The sequence below is a fragment of the Vanellus vanellus genome (genome assembly GCF_965231255.1).
Source record: "Vanellus vanellus genome assembly, chromosome: 13".
Taxonomy (NCBI): Eukaryota; Metazoa; Chordata; class Aves; order Charadriiformes; family Charadriidae; genus Vanellus; species Vanellus vanellus.
In genome coordinates this window covers 18,674,452-18,692,413 of record NC_138918.1, presented here as the reverse complement: position 1 = coordinate 18,692,413, position 17,962 = coordinate 18,674,452, and the positions used below count along the sequence as shown (strand labels likewise).

General features: G+C 40.5%; 1 protein-coding gene across 4 annotated transcripts in view; it reads right to left on the bottom strand.

The window, feature by feature from the left end:
* KCNIP1 (potassium voltage-gated channel interacting protein 1) overlaps positions 1 to 17,962 on the bottom strand; it is a gene marked incomplete at both ends in the record, with an annotated part of 450,645 nt that overhangs the window by 110,959 nt on the left and 321,724 nt on the right. The window contains one exon of one of the 4 annotated variants that reach the window (XM_082489964.1): positions 15,274 to 15,373. The exons of the other annotated variants lie outside the window; for them this stretch is intronic. Coding sequence (XP_082346090.1) covers positions 15,274 to 15,373 — 100 coding nt within the window. Of the gene's footprint in view, positions 1 to 15,273; positions 15,374 to 17,962 lie in introns of those variants that run through there. 4 annotated transcript variants of the gene reach the window in all.

The following is a 17,962-nucleotide window of genomic DNA, read 5'->3' as shown; positions in this document are numbered from 1 at the left end:
TTACAGACATGCCTGGAAAAAGCATGAAAAGCATGATATTGTCAACAAGGTTGTTGAATTTGGTAATTTTTTTCACATAGGATGTAGAGAAAACAACTAGAAAAGGGGTCATCCAGACTGGACTCTAACCGAAAGTATGGAAATTGATAAAATCAATGACATGGGACTAGATTTTTTAATAGGGATGGAAGAGGTTAGAGGATACTTAGATAAGCCAGAGGTTTTGAAATTGGCTGGGCCTGATATAATTCATCCTTGGCTAATGAAATCTCAGGGCTGTGAGCAGCTATTGGCAACCCAGTGTTGAAGAACAGGGATGAGGTGCAGAAGACTGAAACAAGATAAATACACTTCCTGTCTTTACAAAAGGCGGAGGATGAGGAGATGGGGAATTAGATATCTATCAGCTTAGCTGCAGTTCCTAGAAACAAATAAAACCAAACAATTGGTAAGCAGAGAGAAAATCACAAGAAAATGAGTGGCTGCCTGATTGGATCTGTTCCGAGTAATTGGTGTCAAACCAATCTCGTTTCCTTCAATAGTAAGACAATAGATTTTGTGTCACATCTTGATTTCTCTAAAGGTTTTCACAGTATTTCATCTCACTTTCTTCTATATAAGCTAAGAAAACACAGTCTGGATGAAAATCCTAGGGGGTGGACACAGAACTACTTGAAAATTGGCTCAGAGTAGTGTCAAAGGTTCATTTTCAAAATAGAAGATATAGAAAACCTGAGCCTTATGGGGGCCTCTCGTAGGTCATTATGAATGGCAGATGAATTAGTGTACTTAATAGATTTGCAACTAATACCAAGCTGGGAAAGGGGGAAGACAGGTTGAAGATCAACTGTAGATTTAAAGAATATCTTAAAAGTTGAAATTTGAAAACAAACAAAACCAGGCTTCTATTCAATAAGAACAAATGCAAAAATCCACATCTATGCTGGAATAATCAGCTGCACAAATGTAGGGCGGGAAACAATTTTACTGGTATTAGAGCTCTATAAAAAAATTCAGGAGCAATGAAGGATCAAAACCCGTATGTTGCAAAAAACAGGCGAAGTACAAGCACAGAGATAGCTTGGAAGACAAATGAAATAGCCCTTCTCCACACTATCAAAGCCTCAGCTGGAGTACAAGATCCAATTTTGGGTTTTGCACACCCAGAAAGATATAAGCCAATTAAAAAAAGTCCAGAGCTGTGAGAATGATCAATAGTCTAATAAACAAGACCTAAACAAATGGAGGTTGTTCAGGAATGGAGAGACCAAAAAGAGATGATAAGTACACCAAAGACCAGTGCAGAGGAAGAGGTTAATCTATTCTACATGTCCTTGGTGGATGAGAGAAGTAACAAGCTTCAAGTTTAGCAAGGAAGAATCAATTTGGTATAAGGAAAAAGCTTTTCACTGGAGAAGGTAACAAAACACTGAAATAAATTGCCTAGAGAGACTGTGGAGCCTCTGTGTTGGAAGGGGTTTATGAACAAGTCAGAAAACAGCTGCCAGAAGCCGCCTTGGGGCAGACGTATGGATCAAATTGGGTCCACGGGAGTCTATGCTATTGCAATGCCTCTGCTGCCTTATGCCCACACTGCAGTCTGCCTGCTCATTTTCATACAAACCATGGGAAAATAATAAAAATTAGATAGTCTGTATTTGTTATGGAAACTACCTAAAAAGGGGTATCATCCCCTTTCCTACTGAAACCCTTCCACACCTTAATACCTTGCACATCTATAATGCCCTAAGTGCTAAAGCTCTATACATACCTGTAGGTATTAAGGCATATTAGGAGATGTGGTAGTTAAGCAAGAACAGGCAAGGTCATACAGAAAGTCAGTGACAGTGCAAATAATGCTTTTTCCGCTGGCTCAGGCACCCTTGCTGTCGCCAGCTGCTCACCCTCCCCTCAACTATTTTAATATGGATGTACAACATTCATTAACCTTTCTCACCAGACCAGAAAACTAAAATCCAAATCCACTTTCCTGAGCTGCTCAGGAAGTTATTGCTATCTTGTTCCCATGCATAAATTTAGAAACATTTTTTTCTGGATAGTAAATTGTTAATTATCAGAGTTCAGGCAATAGAGCTAGATGTTACAGAATTACAAGCTCTGTAACAGCTAGTTGCCATGGCCTGGGACCCATCCATCCTGACTATATCTGCTAGAATTAGAACTCACTTTACACCACAGGAAATAAAAAAAAAACGTACATATTTGCTCCTCTCTGGGCCCGGTTCCCCCACAATATCTTAACACAAAACTGTGCTCATCAATGAATTGAATTCTGTGTTCCTGCTGGTGCACCTTGGGACACACTCCTGGGTCACATCTGGAGGTAACCCTTCTTCTGCAGTATGGGCTGTGGCCTGCTTCCTGAAAACGTCATTTATTAACAACCACCCTGCTACTGCACAGACCTAGAATTCAACACAGTCATAGATTTTTTTCTGCTTTCCTGGCTTTTGGTACTTTACTAAGTTTGCTACAGAGTCCTGCAAGTATTCTGGGGAGTCAATGCTCTATGGAATAGCTGGTGGCCTGTGACTAGAAAGGGATGGACTTGACATCAGCATTGTGTTTTCTCAGGGCCCTTTAGCTGTGCTCTTAGCTAAATCCAGAGTTGGCCAGCAGACTCCCTGGGTGCTGACTCTGTGCTCATCTGTTCCTTCCACCTCCCTTTTCTATTTCCATCTCCAGTGTCCTGATTTATGGAGGAGGGTGGCTGTCATATTGTTTCACTTTACTGAGAGATTTCTTTATAATTTGCATGCGTGTGTATTTGCGTAATGGCATGCTGCGGAGTTCAAAGCTGTTTTCTCACTTTCAAAGTAGACCTTGAGTGGAAGTTGTCCCAAGTCTGATGTGCACCAGGCTTGTATTTTTGTTCTTGATTGAGTACTGCTGCACTATATTCTTTTTAAAACTCTAGCTATTCTGGGAGAGGTGTATAATTTAATATGTTCAATAGATTTCTTGTCAGGCATTCAGGTACAACTTCCTTCATCTTGCACTCAGATGTTTGATTTTCCACAGTAATTGGATTTGCCGCATTTGTGTTTACTTTTATGACCTATGGTAAATGCTGCTTTTTTAGCCAAGGACTGTTAAAGGGTTTGCCAAAGCCTACAGTAACCTACCATATAGGTTTTCTGAAACTTACAATGTTAGTTTTCAGGCAATTCAGAATCCTTTTTACATAGGGTACTAATGCACAAATTAATATAGCCTGAACACTACATTAAGCAAAAGCTCTTCTGTACAGTAGCTGTGGGCATGCGGTGTAACGTTATTAACCTGCTCTATGGTTAGATGCACAGCAATTCAGCATATTTGCAGTGGGTCAACTCCAAGTATCCAAGGAGAGACCAGGAACAATAACTTTGCCTGCAGGAATTGCTCTAAAGCCCATTCACAGGCAGAACTGGCCTCCCATTGAAGCAAAATGAGAAAACTGAAGATACAGGGCAGGGGAGACCTTCAAAACCTTCCACAGGGACAGAGCCAAAGTCCCGAGGAACTTAGAGCCATGAAGCTGATCTAGGATTGCAGAAAACAAAAGCTGTGAAGATGAGAGCAGTATGACATGTGAAGCCTAGTCACACCATCTCTGTCTGTAAGACTGAAATCAAGACAATCTCCTTTGCAAGCACTATGAGATGTGCTAAGGACAAGGGGAAGACTATTACTATTGGGATGAGGGGGCTGCCATCCCATAACTAAGCCAGCAGGCTCTTTGCTTTTGTCAGCTTTATTAGTACATTACCTTGCTCCTTATTTCAGAGTCAGTTTCCTTTCCTATCAAATAGATGTGGGAGAGTCTGAGTTGTAGGTAAGGAAAGAGGCCAGTAGTAATGATGGGTTAAAAGACATGGCTTCAGGAAATCACACAGAGGGCACACTTTTAAATTTGTCTCTGGTGCTTGCACTGGTGGTCCTCAAGTTTCTCCTACAAGTCCCATCACATTTGTTTTCTTTCTTCTTCTCAACAATGTGCGTGTTGTATTTGGGGTTGTCATTTATGCTCAGTACTCATGGTAGCTGCTTTCAACCTTTTCCTTTTGTATTTAAAAAGCCCAGCTGGGAGTTCTAAGCAGCTGAGCTCAAAAAGAGGCTTTTAAAATCAAGAAGCAAAAGTGCAAACAGCTGCAGGGAGTGCTACTGAAACCGTCAGAAGGTGGAAAGGAGCATTAAGGCTCCAGTACAGCCTGCTGATTCACCGCTCGTTCACACAGGATGCAAACCTGCCAGCAGTGGCTGTGCTCTGTAAGGCAATCCCGATCAGCTTGTTCTGAGCAGGACTGACCACAGGTTTTTCCTGAACACCTTTACAGGGACAAACTGATGGTAGAAACTTGGTCCTTACAGCATTACCCACTATTCTTCAAACTCTCTGGTCAGAGGGTAGTCTAAGCATAAGATCCTAAGTTTTTATAAACATGAAGAGAAAAATCAAGGAAAGCAAGTGTCCAGCAGTAGGTAAGGGACAGCGGAAGGTGAGCAGGTGGCCAACAACAGCCAGTGCTCCTCCTGACAAGGAGAAACAAGCCAGCACGCAATCCTGCTAGGAAAGAAACTTAGGTCAACAGGAAGCAAGCGACATGTTCATGTTCTTGGGTAAAGAAAACAGAGAAAGCAATTACTGGTGCTATTCTTACTTACAAAGGAGAAAAACCATCATAGGGTGTGGCAAAGGAAGCAGTTAAGTGATAGCATGGGCAACAGATTCAGGTCTCCCAAGTTCCAGTACTGTGTAGTGATTTGCTTTTATCATCCTAGTAAGCTTTAATTTTATATTAGACTGGTAGAGCAGTTCACTTGCTGTCCTAGACCTCATGCCCCTTGAGTTGCAATGTATACTTCCCCCCACCAAAAGAAAGCCCCAAGGTGTGTCTACCATTTGCTGCTCATGCAAATATTGGCCTGCCTTGTACATGAGCTTCGGTCCCACACAAGGAGGCCCTTAAGGACTAGCCATGGACAAAGTGGGAGAGCAGAAGGTGCTCTCTGGTCCATAACTTCTCTTTGGTCCACTGAACTCTGACCTGTTCATCTCCCAGGCTGTATTTAACCTGCTGAGATGCCATAGAAGTGCTTTTTCTTCAGGCTATTTCACTCCTGTGGGCTCTCTTTATCCTTATTTCCAGTGTGGGAAGATAACTCCCAAAGCAGGATCCTTGAGGTCCTCTCTCATGTTCATTTCTGGGCTGCCTCTTCAGTCTGTGCTTTTTGGTTCATACAAGACGACAATCCTCCACCCTCAAAAGAGAACTCAGATTCTCCTACAGTGTATAACACTGTGACATCTGATAAAACCTATAGTATATCACCACTGAGGTAGAAGAAAATTACTTACCTAAGTTTTCCATTAAATACATTAATTCAATATATATTAACCAAGGCACTACAAATTAATGATTGTATATGAGACAACGTGAGCTCAAAGCATTGAAAATCAGCTACAGAAAGCACAAGATTTTGAACTATACGATAAATGAAAACTAAGACGCATCACAGTTTTATGGAGTACTTCTTCTCTTTCCCGTCCTAAAATATGCATATTGTACTGCAAAATTTTCACAAGAATGAGCTGGGGAAAAAACTCACACTTTCTGAAGATGTCAGAATTGGGTCATTTCAACATTGTTGGGATGTTTATTGAATTCATATATTTCCACCTTATCAAATGACACAATAGAAGAAATTCTTTAGGAATAGTAACAATTCAGAGGTCAGGACAAAAGGCAAAAAAAGGGGACAATTTTGACAACTGGTAAAATCCTTTGAATCCAGGAGAACTGAACTATGAAGCAATTTTAAGCACAGAAGCATCCAGTTAGGACAAAAGTGGGTCAGGTGTTTAATGGAAAAGCACAGACTAAAGCAAAAAGTTTTTTTCCACTTCACAGTACAGCAAACTTGGATTAAATAAAAAGCCCAAAGCTAGAGGCTTTTGAGATATAAAAATAAAATTGACATTCTGTCAATATGAACTTGGTATTAGTAAGTAGAAGTGAGTACCCCAGAGAGATGATGTCCACCACAGTGGATTCTGTAGAAACCATGAGACCGGGGAAGCTCCCCTAGCCTTTCAGAAGGATCTGAGATGATGAAGCTGCAGAGACAGGCTTTCACACCAGCTCACCATATCTTGCATCCAATTTCCACCTGCCTTCCCCTATGGTAGGATTTTTCAGGGATATTTATGTTCCCATGTAAATGGAGGTACAATGCTGGCATGGAACCATGCACCATTACCAACATGTTAAGAGCAGCTCCATCAACACAATAGCTCGCAGTGACACTCGGAGCTCACCCTTTCTTGTGCTGATATAATTTGCCCTGGGGACACACATATACTAGCAGTTCCTGCCTGAGAAAAGAAGTCTCATAATTTTTTGGAGACTGATCAGGATGATAAAACCTATGCTATTCCAGTTGTGAGCTTCTTTAAGTTTTCCCAGCTCCTCTTGAGCTTTAAAACGTTCCTCTAGAGCCTCCCAGGGCACTGTCTCCAAGGATGCCCGCTCTTATGCTCAGTGGCATCATGTATCACCAGGTATTTGTAAATAAAAATATTTTAATCCAGTTAGGATAAGAGTATGCATCACTGACGAACCTCAGTGTCTGCAGCACTGAGCCTGGCTGTACTGACTATATATTAGCTGCAGCTCAACAGCACAAATCCACTCTTTATCCCCTCAAGGACCTTCTTGGTCTTTGGGGCAGAAGTAGTTTCTACAACTGGAGCATGAAGTGTTGGGTTGTTTGTGAGGCTTTTTTATTATTACTATTATTTTTAACTCCTTTGTTGGGTGTTTAGGCAAAGAAGCTGCTTGGCATGCACTTGAAGGGATCAATCACTCTGTCACAAGACGCTAACATAGTAGCCAAAGAGGTTGTACATGCTTCTGACTTCTCAGACACGAGGAAGCAGTGCGTCAGCATGGCTGTGGGAATCTTTTACAGTTTTTGTCATGTTGCAACTTAAATAAATCAGTCTGAATTTTAGTGATATAGGAAATAGTGTAATTATTAATGTGAATGTATCAACATCTCAGAAGTCTTCTCTCAATGAAAACACCAAAGAAATTAAGTGAAAAAGGTTTATGAAGTACTTCTTTTCTTTACAAGAGTTCTAATCTGAGTCATGGTACAAGTGAATTGTGCTTGCATAATCGTATTTAAACCCTCACAAAACAGGACATTTCACTAGCCCAGAGCAAAGCGACTCCTCATCCCCACCTAGTAACAAAGGTGAAAAAAAAATTTCAGCTTTTGTTAAAAAACAAACATAGGCTCCACTGTGTCACAGCTATTCACACACAACAGCCACTTGCAGTCCACCTGCAACTAAATCTACTTCAAGCTAAGCTGAAATAAATTGTTCAAAATGTTTCATTATCTCATGAGATAAGAATATAGAGTGGTCCTACCTGTATTAAAAGGGATTTCAAAGGCTATAGAAACTATTTAAAGTATTATTTAAAGGGCCAATAAAGCTAATCTTACATTGTGCAAAAGCTGCCTTTGCGTCTAAGCAAATAGCTGTGCTTATAAAACCCAATTGAAAACTGGACTTTATATGCAGCCTCCTTTCATATGTACACAGATCATCTTCCTGACAAAAATATTCATCAAACAACACTTGAAATGAGGGCAGCCATCCTTAAATCATGGTGAAGAAAAAGCTGTGTGCACACTATGTTTGGAACCTGTGCAAATATGCTCACAAAAATCAGGGCCATAATGCAGCATTTCCAGTTTCAGGAGAAAATCTGTGTGAAGAACAGCATAAGAATTCTGCATTATTCTTACAACAACTTTGAGTGACTGTTTATTTCCCTGATTTTGCACAATATGCTGGATAGGCTAACTTCTGCCCTGACTTCTCTATCTAAGAGACAAGAGGAAAGATGATCACCCAGAGCATGGGCTGTTCTGTACCTCCCCACTGGACTGAAACCCTTAGCATGGAATAAGCAGGTGTGAAAAATGAAGGAAAGGGCCTTGGAATTCTGTTTAAAAAGGATCCTGGATGAATGGGACACAAAGGACGCCGTGCCAAAGGGCCTTCAGGCTCCACCTCATAACCCGGTGCTGACAACTGCTTAGGCTAAAGTGGGCAGGCTGCCGATCTGCACAAGAAGCCTGGATGTTTAACTAGAGGCAGTTATATCAGCCCAGTGTGTTCATTAACCTGGGTCTTTAATTGACATGCTTGGCAGGTGGGTAATGTATTTCTGAGAGACTTGGCTATTTACAAATTCCCTCAGTGGAGGAGACTCTTGTAAGGAACTAAACAAACCCCTTCCAACTGAAGGATCCAAAGGAAGAAACGACAGCGCTGATGCCTGGTGCTCGTGGACCTTCCCCAGAGCACCTCAGTCTGGTTGCACCCTGTGCCCGCTGTGGGTCTCAGCCGCTCACTGCAATTGATGGTAGCACAAGGAGCATGATCACACTATGAAACACTGTGCAAACAGGTTTCCAAGATAAGGTACATTGTTTTAGCGTTCAATCTCAGGAGGAAAGAAGGAAAGAACACTCAGTACTGGTTAAAATGCCTGCTTGCTGTTTGTGCTGCCAAGATCCATTTGGGTTCGTCTTGTTACCACATTTGGCCTTCAGCTACAACTTACTCTTTGGTCTCCTCTGATACGTGAAGCAGGTTAGCTCCACTTACATCTTTTCTCCCTCCACATTCTGAGCTGCCTGACGGGAAGACATCAGGCACATCTAGATGATGTGTAAGAAACAGACCTTATCTCTCCCCAAAAGTCAATCCCACTCCTATCAGAATTATCAGATCCTCTCACCCTCCTTGCTGACGTCCTCTATCTAGGATATTTAGTAAACTGAAATAGCAGCTGATATAAGCACAGACTGCCTGCCAGAATATAAATAACCTTTTTGCTTGATAGAGAGGAAGACCAGGAATGACAGCAGTGTGCCAATGAGGGAAATCAATTCCATTCAGCCACTGAGATACAAGACAACACTGAAAATTGCATTTAGAAGACAGAATTTTTATAACATTTTTAGAAGTTCTCTTATCTCATATAGTAGTAGGAGTCAGGGAAAGATTATTCTTGCCCATCCTGCTCTATCTGCAGTGAATGCTCCTCCCCTCCTGAGAGAAGAGGTACATTCTTCTGCCCTAACCTGCTTTACTGCCTTCATCTTGACATCTTATTAGGAATTATATGCTAAAAGAGAATCTTATTTTGTTACTTTCTACATATGAAGGAAGTGTGTATGCCTGAGGAGTACACTGAATATGAGAAAGGTGCAGCTGTATATTTACCTGGAAAGCATCAAGCACTTTCAGTGGAAATATTTTTCAAGCATAGGTGATAAGCAGAGATGTAAAATATCCAGCTGATATTACAAACCAAGAGCAATGTAAGATTAGTGGAAAAAAGTTAGGATCCTGATTCTGCCTTACACCTACCAAGTCTTCTGTGACGATCTCTCACCCAACTTCTAAGGAGTGAATTAGATGATCACACTGATGAGCTTGTCATTGGTGGCAGTGCAAAGAGAAGTTTATTATGTGCACAGCAGTACATAATAGCACACACTGTTATCAGATTTTTAGGGTTTAAAGTCTACTGATTTAGTACCTTTCCATTTAAATGTTCCAAGTATTTTATGGTCAAGGTTAAGCTTGGGGGAAAGTGAATCTGGTCATTACTTTTAACTCCATTTTACATATGAATAAATTGAGCGTGGAGAGAAAAAGAAATTCTGTCTCTCTGAGCATCTAACAAGCTTATTTCTGTTCAGAAGGTCCCTGTCCTTTGGTTATTCTGTGCTCACAAACAGTGGTACAGTCCTGTTAGCTTACATGAGTGGACACAAGTGATTTGCAGGCCAGAGCTCCTCTGTGTTTATAAATGCTTTCTAAAGATTTCATCAGCCACTCAGAAAGCCAAGAACATGCAACAGGCACAATCCCAAAGCTGGAACAGAAAACTGAGTATTGATACAAACAGCTCATGCAGAGTCCACAGCTGAAGCATACACACCCAAAATATGTTCATTAATGACACCAAATAACACCACTGAAACTGCCCATTTTTAAATTAATTGTGGTAGCTTGGTGCAGACCAAAGCAGAGGTGCTGACCAAAAGCTGGAGGCTCTCTTGAAGGCACGTTGTGTGGCATGCTGTGGGCAAAGGAGTGAGTGTGCACCAAGTGCATACCAAGTACTAACACAGATGAGAAGAGAGACAGCAAACAACCATGCCGTAACTGCTAGGGTAGCACAAAGAAAATATTACAGCTCTGATAACAATTTCCTTTCAGCCAGCAAGTGTGCAACAGCTGGCCAGCTCTGTTGCCTTTTGCAAGGACAGTATGTATCTCTCAGTTCACAAAGGCAAGTACATACACTGAGTTGTCTTGTTTGTTATTCTGGAAGATGCTATTTTGGCTCAGCCTACTCACAGCCTGTACACTCAAGGACAGTCCTCTGAGCTCATTTAGGGGCATTGGCATGATGAATTTTTCGGTAAAGAGGAAGAGCAGTCACAGATGGGCTGGAAAGGGGATTAGCAAAGGGAGAAACCTGAGTGTGGACACCAGAAAATACAAGATCAGGCCTTTCAGTCTATTCTGTGACCATAGAAATAGCTGTGCTCTTGCCTTTTGTTGCGTAAAAATGCCAGCGCAGTCTGAGATGTCCCTGCTCATGTTCACACACTCCATCCAGTTAGCCATACACAGAGCCACGTGTACTGCAGCAGTGTCATTTGTACCACTGCCTCAGGAGCACTGCAGTGGATTTTATGCAAAACCCTTGTCCAACACCCAAGACCTGCCAAACAGCCAGGCCGGAGCAAAGCAATGTATGGGAAGTGAGCCATAGTCTTAAAAAGGCACCTTCTTAAAGAAAATAAAGGGGAAAAATGAAGAGGAGCTGAGATTTGAGGAACAGATGGCTAAAAGTTCAAGATTACATGCTATCAGCTCCCCAAAAGGTGGGAATTAATATACAGGTGTTCAAACCAAACTACGACTACGAAGTCCACATGGAGATTTGAACTTCAGTGGTCAAGAGAATCATCTCATCGGTCTGCCTTTCTCCAGAGTCCATTAGCATCCCTTCCTGTCTCCATCACATCACGGTGGTACACTGTGCAATGCAGACATTGTACAGTTGCTCCTGCACGATGTTTACAAGAATACTGTTTCCATAACTGTAGTCACTATACGGGAAACAAGTGGACACGGTGCCTTTCACAGAGTAATTACATACACTTAACACAGTATTATACCCTCCGGGGAACAGTTTCCACCATACTCAGACCCCAGCGGTTTGAGTCCTCTGCGCTCACGATGTGAGTGCTGCTGGCCCAGGGGGACTGTACCTGGCTCAGAGGTGGCCGCTGCTGCTGCGCACAATCGCACACTCTCAAGGCTGAGCCCAAGCCCAGCCCCACATGAAGCAGTTGCATGAAATCAGCATACAGGGATGACTGTTGGCGAAGATAACTCCCTGCAAAGGCTAAGACTTTATTTATTAAATAATTATTGCAAATATTTACTGCAGTGCTGGTAGGACTGACAGAGTATGCTAGAAATGCAAGGCAGAAGACAAGTTCTGAGAGAATACTGAGTGATATTTTAGACCTGTCAATTCATGCACTGTGGTGATTCTTGGTGCAAATTACTCACGCTTGGTCCGGACTTGCCCACAATGAGCTGCTTCTGTCTTTAACATTTATTCAGTAGGTAGGAGATAATATAAATCAGTCGCACCATCAGATTCCTGTACTGTCCAGTAGCAGAAGAGGTGGGCATGACGCTGAATCAAAAAGAAAAGTGCAAGTCTGGCTTTTAACAGCCCAGAATGAAATTTCAGTTTGACACTCCCTGCTAAGTCATGGCCAGTACAGGAGTTTTCGAACAGAAACTGTGGCTCCTCATCACTAAGAGGCAGCAAGTCTCGTATCTCAGGGAATCTGGAAGCTGCTGCCTGGTCTGTCAGGATAAACTTCACTCCTTCCCTTTACCCTGTAACAAATTGTGGCACCTCATAAACCACAGGCAGAAGCTGAAAGACGGTAGTTTTCCCCCGGAACATCTAGTGTCGAGCAGCTGCTACAAAAACTGTTCTCCACTATATTTTAATATAAATGGAGCAGATGGGGAATAGCATGGGAGGATTTGGGTTTTTGTGAACTTTGGTATATCATTTCAAAACAAGTTTTGGATACAAACAAAAGCTCTGTTAGGAAAACTGAAGTCCTCCCCTTTGCTCAGTTAATGACAGGTGGTTTGGGCTAATGCTTTTGCAAAGCTATTTAGAAATTTGAGTTCTCTGCCTGATGTTTAGACAGAGGCACTTTCTCAGTAGTACCAAGTCTTCTCATCTGGCTGTCCTGTCCAGATGCCCACAAATGTCAGAGTAGGAGCAAAACACGAGCCAGAGACAAGAATTCAACTCCAGCACTGGCATCCTCTTTTAGTGACACTGACCTTCAGAAGAGCATATTTATTATTGGCTGGAAGGGTGCTGCAGAGTTTCAAAAAGTTTAGCCTGTTTCTGCCCATGGCATTTCTGGTCCCTCTTCTTCCATTTAAAAATGTATAGAATATAGATTTCTTATTTGTAAAAGTCACTTGTAAAGTCCCTATATAGACAGTACTGATAAGTTTAAATAATAATTAGAGTGGTTTCAACATGTGCACAGTATGGTAGCAGTGTACTTTTGTAAGATGTTCAGTATAAACAGGGTCCAGAACTGTTTCAGGAAGCTGGAACTGCAGCCATGAGTTATCTAGGCCAAAGGCACCTTCCAGCTATTTCAGCTGTTGTTTGCTAGCACTCCATATGCTGTGCTTCAGATTTAGTACGCACCTTTCTACTGCTCTATGCATCCGATACCTGTTTTCTCATTTCATAGAAAAGCGTGGCCAGAGAAATTTGTTTTCTTGCTAGCATAACCCACACTTGAGGACCTTATACTATACTGGCAGTGTATAGTCCTACATAGCAGCATACTCTGTAAGTCCTACAGCGTCAAGCAGGGCTACTAACATTAATAGAAGTTAATAGCAGTTAAACTTTTTGCCACTAGAATATTAAGTATAATCTATTTAGATAAAAAATAGCATTAAGGACAAACCTATTGTAACAAACAGCCCATAGTCCCTGCTGTAAAATAATGAGTGGCAACCTCATTCAAGCTATCTTATCATTGAAGCAAAGCAAGCAGCAGATTTCACAAGGACAAAAGCTTCACTAAAGTATGCGTATGCTGTATGTTCTTACACAAGGGTGGACATTGCAGAAGCAACGGCAACTGTGTATGTTTTCAAACTACAGAGCCTGAATATGTCAACTTCACCTGAAGTTCTAATATCTCAATGTAAAATTTACCTTATCCTTTTTTCCGTATAATACAGAAATAATTCTGAAACTCCTGCTCAGTATTTTAATTTAAAGTTCATCAGAAAACAAGTAGACATCATTATGATTTGCTCTGAATTATTCAAATACCCCAAACTTTCTCTCTCCTTAAGGGTTAGCGGAACCAAATGTGCAATTCCCCCCTCATGACATAAGTATAGCTCACAAGTATGTGAGGAGACTGGACACTGGGAAGATGCAGCTACCCAAACCCAAGAAGCGTTCTATCTGAAATCTTCCTTCTTCAATGCTCTTTTTTCTATTTTTTTTAAATATATTATTTTTTTAATCAGGTTGCTAAATAGCATCTGCCCTTTGAATGCATTCATGCAGACAAAAAAAGAATTCCAAAATAACAGGTGCTCAGACAGACCAATTCATAATGGACTTGGCTAGAGCTGGAGACAGGACTGGAGACAAGAAATTAACTGTACATTGGGTATGATATAACACTTTTCTATGATAGGAGCACACAGACTTCTGAAGGCTCACAAAAAGCCAGAATAAATGCATTTTTCTGTTGGCACTCTGTCTTGCTTGCACAATTTGATCATTTCAATAGACCTTGCAAAGCTAGAGATGGTACATAAAGCAGTTGCTAAACAATGTGTATTACTGTCCTAGCTTCAAAATGCTGTGCAACAATTATCACCGGGCACCTGTTAATTAATACAATATATAAGAGGTTAGGAAAAATAATCAACGTAGCAGGAAGTAGGAGAAACAGGTACATGCATGAGAACTAAAATAAAGCAAACAACCAGTGAACCAAAAGTTTTATAACTTTTTTCCTCCAGCAAAGTACTTGCTGTTAGTCTCCAAGGCTCTTTGAACCTTGTACTAAATGTTGTCATGTAATTAATACGAGGCCAGCAAACTCACCTTTTCCAGGTTGTCATGAGCTCTGAAGCAGAAAGGAATAATTGTTCGGTATCTGTGGGTAGCTGAAGGTTATTTTAATACCTGCATACTTCTAGCTTACCATGAAAAACGACCCTCAAGTTTCTATAAAAAGCATCTGTTCAATGTATATCATATTCAGGAACATTTAGGAACACTGTAAATCTACTTTTCCTATTAAACAGTAAGGCTATCTGCACAGACATATTTTGATTTATGGAGCTCACTGTCTAAAATTCATCCCTTCTGCCTCTATTTTATATTTCCATGTTTCTACATGAATTACGTTGTTTATAAAAACAGAGAGGTAAGAAGAATTAAAGTATTTTTAGCAGTCAGCTCTCTCAAACTATCTTCTACAAAGCATATTTACATTTCAATCGGTAGTGTTTTCCTAAAACATACATGAGACTAGAGAGCAAGAGCAGGCAGATTTGTTAAAGATAAATATTCTGAAAGAGGGCTAAACTGATTACGATGGAAACATTCATCCAAATAAGCTCAGTAAGGTTTTTGGATTTTCTGTTAATAATAGCCAATGGCTAAAAATATGCCATGACATTTCCAGCAATTAGAAAAAAATGAGAAGTTATAATGATAAAGTTACTAAAATGTAAACCTTTCTTTCATTCAGAGCTCCGGGATGCAAGCTGCAGTTTATTAAAGCATACAAATCTGTATGGAAGTTCTTGAAACAATCTTAAACATAGACAAAGAATGGTTTAAGATTATGTCACATTTATTTTCAGAGCTGCAATAAGAGCTACAATACTATACTGACATTTAAATACATTTCATTTATCTAAAGAAAGCATTCAAAGTTATTTCAGCTGCTATTCAGCTCCTCTGATACTCAAACGCTGCACATGCACATACAGATTAAAGTATAATGCTCTGCAGCAAATGGCTTTCAGAATAAAATATTTTCTATTTCTTAACATCCTACCTTCATAATTGCCTTCTAGGAGACCCAGATGCTCAAGTGCCTTCACAAATCCAACAATTATCACCAGTACAACAATCATTTCAAGTCCCTCCAAGTTCATCTTGAAAAATTATTAATGTAAAAGCATCTTTTCTTAGGGAGCGTCCTGACTTCAGAGTTAGACTTTAATTAAAAAGCCCTCCTAGTCCAACACATGCCACACAACCAGATAAATACAATGCTAAAGAAGCCCAGCATATTCCCGCCATAAAACATTTCCATTGACAGCAAGATGAACACAGGAATGTAAGGAAGTCAAATCTTACCATGTCTGCATCACTTGCCTGCACGGATACAGATGTTTCAGTCTCTAAGGCAACAGAATATACAGTAACCACTTTGTTTAGCATTTCCTCTCTGTCACAGCCAAAATTCACCAAATCTATCTGATATCTAGTAAAACCTGATGCTCTTTTTTCACACTGAATTACAGTTTTAGAGAGATACAATAGTTTAACAACACAGAGGAAAAAGTCCAAACACATTCTTTGCTTGATACTAAAGTGAACTTCAGAAAACTCAAAGCAAAATCATTTCATTTAGAAAATGACTTATTGCTATATTTCCCTACAGAGTGAAATACAATTACTGATTGTTAGCTACATGTTCGAGTATCTTGTTTTCCCACACTGCACACAAATTTTACATCAAATACAGGAATCTAGTAAAATATTAAATATGGTAAGAAGAGATTTGTTAGAGGGAAAACAGGTTTAAAGTTTGAGGGATATGTAAGAAACAAAAGGCTTTCCCTCTTGCTGCACAACCCTGGGGGCTCTGTGCAGATGGTGGAACAACTGCCCTTGGTGTAGGTCAGCTGCTGTTCCCATGGCTATTTCCAGACGAGGAAAGGCAAGAAATGGCATCAAGGACACAGTATGCCCATGGCCAGAATTCCGTGCAACTTACTGCTCTGCCTCAGGAAGCACTTTTCCAAGCACTCAGAAAAACTGAAATTGTTTCTAAGTCCTTGGACCTGACAGTTAGATTCTCTGGAGGACCTTATTCTCACCTGAACACCTTAATAGCAGACATTAGCAAGCACTCATCTTCCTTCCTACTTACGTTCACTCAGCTCTCCATATTTGCAGCCAGTTTGACATTCACAGAATTTAAAAAAAAAAAAAAACACAAACAACCAAAACCCAGCAAAAACCCTTTTGAAAGTCTCGTCAGTTGTTCTGGTAACTTTTGATTATTTGGCCTGCAATGGCTGCCACTTCTGTGCACAAGGTCAACTACCACACTCATTCTTTTAACTCCTTTTGGGATAATTTGACTTTGCAAGGAAGATATATAAAAGTCTAAACTTATGTTAATATTGTAATTATTATAATATTACATTAATAATACTCATCTGAAAGACTGAAATCTGACTCAATGTTTTCAGTTATTTTTTTTAACCATTTGTGTACTTCTATCTTTAACGGATGTTCTATGTTAACGTTTCCCAGGATATTTGTGTCCAGTTGCATTAAGTACTTACGTGATGCTACAAGGGCTTGAGCACCAAGGCCTTCTGTACGCATGCTAGCTCACCCTCCTGGAACTACAAAATGGGCCCCATAGCGCTGTCTATAGCAGAATCAGTCCCACAGACTCTTTTGACAGCTGGTAAATGGTTTTCTTGCTGACTTCAACAATACTTTGCTGTGTTGCTGGGTGTTGCTAAAGGCCTGAACAAAGCTGTTTCCCATATGATTATTCCAATGTATTAATATTTTAGAGGTATTTCTTGATTATCAATATAATTAATGTCATCAGCATCTACAGCTTTTCTCAGGTATCTCCCTTCAAACATAAAGCTATACTTTTCACTATCAAACTTCATTTGAGAATCTCACAGCTCCTTACCAAATTTCTCTTTGAGCCTGAACACTCCTGAGGGGAGGTTAAGAATTTATGGAAGTATCAAATCCAGTTACCACAGAAATGAAACCATCTTTGGGACAGTCCAGATATAAGGTATTATCATTTACAACAATAAATAATGTTTTAGTGCAGAAAGCAAAAGAAAGAAACACTACCTGAGGGAAACAGACTGGGATAAAGGGTAAAAACAAGAAAATAACTTAATTTTGGTCAAGTTTAAAACCTCTGCTCTACTATAAGTGACATGAGCTGGGTGATTCCAATAAGCATTCCATATTAATTTTATTTCTGCTTGGAAAGGGAATTTCTCACATTCCAGTGCACTTGTACAACTGTTCTGGTTTGCTGCTGCTCTCAGTGGAGCCACTAACACAACCAACTAACAAATATATAATTTCTTTTTCTTTTAAAAAAAATATCTATTTTGTAGAAAATAAAGATGTTCCACATCTTTTGATAAAAGCTGCATTTCCAGGGCAGCCTAGCTCCTTAACGTGTTGAGGCATCCTCCCTCCCTGCTTGGATTCAAGAAGCAAAGTCCAAGTTCTGCTTTAGCGCATTCAAAGCAGAGCTGCCCTTGCCCAGGGCCACAGCTCCAGCCAGGGAGGGGCTCTCCCACCCTCAAAAAGCAGCAAAGGGACTTCCACGGACTCTACCTTCCCCTTCTGATGCTTTTGTTATTGAATTATTGGTTGCTCTGCACCCTACTTCATGGAAGCTATTGAAAGGTTTCCTCTTTTTTTCAGACAAAAATGCAATTTTTAAACCTCAGAGTACT